The sequence below is a fragment of the Toxorhynchites rutilus genome, chromosome 3 (genome assembly GCF_029784135.1).
Source record: "Toxorhynchites rutilus septentrionalis strain SRP chromosome 3, ASM2978413v1, whole genome shotgun sequence".
Lineage (NCBI taxonomy): Eukaryota > Metazoa > Arthropoda > Insecta > Diptera > Culicidae > Toxorhynchites > Toxorhynchites rutilus.
Window position 1 is genome coordinate 233,403,121 of NC_073746.1, and position 6,506 is coordinate 233,409,626.

Here is a 6,506-nt window from a genome sequence, read left to right on the forward strand (position 1 = left end):
CTGTCTGCTTGGTCCCTCAACAAACAAGTCCTCACGGTGCGAGAGTAGAGTAAGAAATGAACGAAAGCTTCTTCTTCTTCTTTGTTTTTAAGAGGCTTTAAACTTTGTAGTTCATTCGCCTCTACCCTGAACGAAAGCAAAGGAAGCGTGATATTATAAACCATAAAAGTATAAAATGTAAACCCCACCCTCTTTATTATATAAGCTTACTGTATACTTACTTCGATGTTATTCGTTTCTCCCTCAGGGTAAGCTACGAATATAATAAGGGTGGGGTTTACATTTTATACTTTTATGGTTTATAATATCACGCTTCCTTTGCTTTCGTTCATTTCTTACTCTACTCTCAACAAAAAACAGGAAGTGGGTTATATCTATGGTATAACCGCAAGGGTGACGTAGGACTATCGTTGATTTAGAGATCATTTGTTTGAAGTTGAATCTGAATTCATTCTGAATGAAAGAATATTTGGAGAACTTCGAAAACGAGAGCGTTACGTTGGAGGCACAAGGTTTTATGCATCCAATATTGGATACGTAAATATCCTACTGATGGGGAAGAATAATCTTCAGAAGCTATCCTGCTAATTGCGATTGATTGAAAAATCACAAAACCAAATGTATTTGGTCACAGTGTTACATGGATAGAAAACATTAAAATAAACTCTTTCACATGAATGTAATTTTAAATTCCCAGAAGAACTGGCAGATTATTTTCAGTAACGTTTGGATATTTCCACATTTTCCTCGATACTGGAAGCCCACCAGTGGTTAATGCTAACTCGATAACCATCTGTTAATAGCTCTTGATTGAAACATATTTGGTCACAGTGTTACATGGATAGAAAACATTCAAATAAACTCTTTCACATGAATGTATTTTTAAATTCCTAGAGGAACTGGCAGATTATTTTCCGGATCTTTCTCGATGCTGAACGGCATCCCAACGGAAAGAATTCCGTGCGTGTATGTGTATGTGTAGCGGCTGCTTCGATGGTCACTGTTGTATTCGTATTTTCCGGATGGAATCGGATTTAACCAATGAAACGCGCATTCAATTGTTCACTCTAGTAACTTCTATATTTTTCCTTCTTCATTTTCCCTTCCCGTGTTCCCAGATATTTTATTCAGATACAACATATTTCTCTTTCTGTCAATTAGTGGTTTATGTTCGAATTATTTCACTCTAGTTCAAAGTCATCGTACCGCAGAGGACGTCTAGCCTCTCGCCTCGGTCTCTCTAGTGTGCCTTCACGTTGTGACCTCTCATCGTTGACGATAGGTGTGCTGGAAGTCTGATGCGATGATGGAAATGGGGTGCCCCAATCCACGTTACTCTCAGCGACATCGGATTCCTCAACGGTTGTATGTTGCTGGCCAGCGAAACTATCCTGGCTTTGTTGTAGTTTCTTGAGATGAGCGGAATTCCTGCGATATTTTCTACCATCTCCTGTTTCCACCAACACACTGTTACCCTGCCTTTCAATCACTTTAGCAGGATTAGCGTGAAACATTGGCGAAAGTTTATTTTGTGGTAACAGGTTACGCATTAGAACTATATCTTGATGTTGAAGATCCACCTTGTTCGTTTTATGATGAGAGTCGAAATATTTCTTAGAGTTGCTCTTATAAATTTTGTCACAGTCTCTGATCTCTTCATCCTCGTGAATTAATTCCGGAATCTGTGGAATCCAATCTCGGAATCTTCTGCCCAACGCAATTTCTGCTGGTGAGCGTCCAGTTGCCGGATGTCTTGTTAGGGAATAAACATAGTTTGCCTCCTCCAAATTCCTTTTCCAGTCAGTTCCATTTAGCGCAGATATTCTCAATGTCTTCAGAATGGTGCGATTTTGTCTCTCTACCTCTCCATTGGCCTGTGGCCAATATGGAGTAGTATGCTTAAGCTGGATGCCATGAACTTTACAAAAATCTTCCATCTTCTGACTGGTGAAGTTACGAGCGTTGTCGGTAATCAATACCGCTGGAATTCCCATTCTCATGAATGTATGGCCCAGTCGATTTAATATATCATCAGTTGTTGTTGATCGAAGTACATCTATGATACGGAAGCGACTGTAAAAATCAATCAAAACGAGGATCGAGTCGCCGGATGGCAGCGGGCCTAATATGTCCATTGCCAACACGTACCATGGCTGTTGAGGAAGTTCGCGAATATTCATAGGTTCTGGTGTTATTGTTCCTGTCACCAACTGGCAATCCAGACAAGATTTTACCATCTTTTCTGCGTCCTTGTCTACGTTCGGCCACCACACTTTGCTGCGGAGGCGTTGTTTTGTCCTTTCGATTCCCGGATGTCCTATGTGTGCAAGGTTCAGCACACGCTGTCGGAGATTGACTGGCACCACTATTCGATCACTTCGAATTATTATTCCGTTCATTTCACTCAATTCCTCACGAAAAGGATGATATTTCTTCAGATCCTCACTCCATCTGTCAATACGAAGCTTCCTTTACTGCAGTTAATTGTACGTCCTTCACCGTTTCCTTAATGATTTCGTTCAACGAAAGCGCCACCGGCCTTGATATTTCCAACACAGCAAGTAGTTGAGATTCTCCCTTTCCATCATATGTAGTACATTCTCGAAATTTCGGAAGTCTTGATAGAGGATCCGCAATATTGGCTTTCCCTGGAATATGGACAATTTGAAAACGGAATGATTGCAGTCTTAGGGCCCACCGCTCAATCCTCGAGCACTGCTTCCGCTTTGAATTGAAAATTACTTTCAAAGGTTCGTGATCGGTTACTAACTTAAATGTTAATCCACGGAGGTATGGCTCCAATCTCTCCACCGCCCAAACTAGCGCTAAGGCCTCTCTTTCGTTTTGAGCGTAGCCTCTTTCCGCCGATGACAATCCTTTACTGATGTAGCACACTGGTCTTTTCTTTCCTTCCTTAATCTGAAGCAAAACTGCTCCCAGTCCTACAGGACTTGCGTCGGCTATCAGAATTGTTTCATCATACGGCGAATAATAACCCAGGTTCCTCGGGTCTGCCAGCTCCTTCTTCACTTTTTCGAATGCCTCAGTGTGTTTATTGCACCATTTGAACCGTATATTTTTGTGAAGCAGCTCTCTCAACGGCGCGGTCAACGTAGAAAGATTCGGAATGAATTTACCTAGGTAATTCACTAATCCGAGAAAGCTGCGCACTTCTTCTACATTCTCAGGATTGCGAAATCGACGAATGGAGTCGACCTTTTCCTCCGATGGGCTAATTCCTTTTCCATTCAGATTATGTCCCATAAACGTTACTTGGGTTCGTCCAAATTCACATTTTCGTTCATTTATCGTAATTCCATACTCCTTCAAGCGATTCAAGACCATGGAAAGAGCTTTGTCATGCTGTTCTTGATTTTTACCGTACACCAGAATGTCATCTATAAAGACTTTCACTCCGGGTATTCCGGCTAGAACTCGCTCAATCACATTTTGGAACACCTCCGACGCACAATTCATGCCGAAAGTGAGGCGTTTGTACCTGTAGTACCCGTTGTGTGAAGCGAACGTTGTTATTGCACGGGACTCCTCTGCAAGTTCAATCTGATGAAACGCCTTGTTAAGATCGATCTTAGAGAAAATTTTGCAATTGTTCAAATGTGGAATTATGTCATCAAATGTGGGTAATGGGTGATGCTGTGGAATAATCGCTTTGTTCGCCTCACGCATATCAACACACAAGCGAACTTCGTCTATGGTGCCGGATTTTGGTCGAACTACCAGACGAGATATCTACGGCGAATCTCGTGGCGCTGGTTCAATTATATCCTGCTTCAATAACTTCTCTATTTCTCTCTCAACTTTCGGTTGCAGAGGAATCGGAACACGACTTTGTGTGTGTTGAACTGGTTTGACTGTTGGGTCCACCTGCACGGTGACGAGGACATCCTTCACCTTCCCGATCTTTTCTTCACTCGACTGAACCGCACAAATAGATGTGTCTATTTTAAGGATACCCAGTTCCATTGCAGTCTTCCGTCCCAGTAAGTTATTGCCGCCTTCGCGGACGACATACACCTTGCCTCTTATCGATGACTTCTTGGTGGCAATTTCTGCAACAAACATCCCTTTTACCGATAGTTTATTATTCCCGTAAGCTAATAATGTTTTCGAAACATGACCGGTATGGTAATGAACCTTCACTTCATGATCCTTCAGGTACTTCCATGTTTCACTGCTAATAACGTTAACTCCTGCTCCGGAATCGATCGTCCAATTCAATTTTACTCCTCCGATCTTACATTTAACCATTTCATTTTGGTCCGGATTGGTTGCAAACACAAAGTTGACGTTATTTCCATCTTCAGATGTTGAATCTCGACATTCCTCTTCCTCAGTGTCTGAATTATCGCTCACGATTTGACGTACTTTTTTCTTTCCACCTTCTTTGTTCTTGCGTGAATTTTTCGGCTTAGTTTTGCAACATCGTTTAAAATGTCCCAGTAGATTACATTTTTCACACTTCTTGTCACGTGCCGGACAATCTTCGTCGTTTGCGTAATGGCCCTGGCGGCCACACCGATAACATTCCCTCGAGCTAGAAATGCGATTTACCTCTTCATGCTTCTGTAGATTTCGTCGATGCTTAGCGATGGTCTCAAGTGAACGACCCATCTCTACTGTCTGTGCAAGCGTCATGTTACCTTTCGTTAAAATCTTGGCTCTCAATTCGTCAGAGTGTCCTCGCTCGAAAATTTGCTCCTTGATGTTTTCTTCTAGCCACTCTCCATACTCGCACAAATTTCCTTGTTCACGTAAGCGTAGTACAAATTTCTCGATTGATTCATCCGCCGCTTGTTCCAGATTTCTAAAAATATGTCGCTCTCTTGGTAAACATTTCAGCGGCAAAAAGTAATCGTCCAGTAGTTTAATTGCTTCTTTGTAAATATCCGACCCGTTCGGAACATGTATCTCATCTTCTCCTTTCAGATTGAAATAAATATCTTGCACGTCGCTGCCGGCGTAGTGTAGTAAATATGAACGTTTCCGCTCTGCTATGGTAACATTGTTTACCTCCAAGAATATCTCAAAACACCGCTTCCACTTCTTCCATCGGTTTGAAACGGTGGAGGTGTCGCTCGGATCAAACCTCGGTAAGCCTGAATTTACTGGTTCCATAATACTTCTTCCGACGGACAATTTGTAGTCCGCTTCGCGCACTTTTTCTTCGTTCCGTTTTATTTGTTCCGCTTGCTATTTTTATGGCTTCCCCGTTTTTTCACGGCAATATATGCAGAATGTTTTTTTCCACGTTTCTCCCGCACGAATTCAATCAAAACCCGTATCGAAACACTTTTCTGTTGTTTCCAACCTCTGTCGCCAAATGTTGTATTCGTATTTTCCGGATGGAATCGGATTTAACCAATGAAACGCGCATTCAATTGTTCACTCTAGTAACTTCTATATTTTTCCTTCTTCATTTTCCCTTCCCGTGTTCCCAGATATTTTATTCAGATACAACAGTCACCTTCTCTTCTCATGAAGGATCGGCTTCTCTGTGCTCCCTCACAGTTTCAAACAAACTGCTTACGTTTCAGGGCAGATCTCGATCCTTCGCCGTCCAGCACCCTCAGCAACGATGTTGTCTTGTCGATGTCCTCACGAAAAATGAATGCGTGTCACCACCAGAATATCGCTAAAGTATGCTTTCTGTGCGTGATTGAATCGAGAGAAGGCGTGGTTTACGATGGCAATTTGGAAGGCAAACTAGAGGGGAATGAACTCTCTGAGCTCGGAACTTTCGGCGACTGAGCAATAATCGATTGCGGGCGCATATAATATTGGATACGGAAATATCCTACTGATGGGGAAGAATAATCTTCAGAAGCTATCCTGTTAATTGCGATTGATTGAAAAATCACAAAACCAAATGTATTTGGTCACAGTGTTACATGGATAGAAAACATTAAAATAAACTCTTTCACATGAATGTAATTTTAAATTCCCAGAAGAACTGGCAGATTATTTTCAGTAACGTTTGGATATTTCCACATTTTCCTCGATACTGGAAGCCAACCAGTGGTTTATGCTAACTCGATAACCATCTGTTAATAGCACTTGATTGAAACATATTTGGTCACAGTGTTACATGGATAGAAAACATTCAAATAAACTCTTTCACATGAATGTATTTTTAAATTACCAGAGGAACTGGCAGATTAATTTCCGAATCTTTCTCGATGCTCAATGGCATCCAAACGGAAAGAATTCCGCGCGTGTATGTGTGTGTAGCGGCTGCTTCGAGATCTTCCCGGGGAACCGTTTGTGGCATCACTCTTCTCCTGCTGGATTCCCTTCTGGCCTAAGGTGCACAAACAGGCTATTGGTGACACCGTTCATCCGCGCTTTCATGATAAATGAAAAGCTTCACCACAACAGCGACAACATGCTCCAATCGCTGTTCAATTAGAACTGAGTGGATTTCCGAGCGGCGCTCGCTTATATACCGATTGGTGATTTCAATAGCCTGTTTTGAAAGCAAATTTAAG

At 42.0% G+C, this 6,506-nt stretch overlaps 2 protein-coding genes across 2 annotated transcripts; both read right to left on the bottom strand.

Moving 5' to 3' along the window:
- Positions 1-1,181: 1,181 nt before the first annotated feature.
- LOC129774025 (uncharacterized protein K02A2.6-like) lies at positions 1,182-2,399 on the bottom strand. Its single transcript, XM_055777715.1, has one exon. The coding sequence runs from the start codon at positions 2,397-2,399 to the stop codon at positions 1,182-1,184; it is 1,218 nt and encodes a 405-aa protein (XP_055633690.1).
- A 1,351-nt stretch (positions 2,400-3,750) lies between these two features.
- Positions 3,751-5,136, bottom strand: LOC129774026 (uncharacterized). The gene has a single exon (XM_055777716.1). It carries the CDS (start codon positions 5,134-5,136, stop codon positions 3,751-3,753), a length of 1,386 nt encoding a protein of 461 aa, XP_055633691.1.
- Between the last annotated feature and the right edge of the window lie 1,370 nt (positions 5,137-6,506).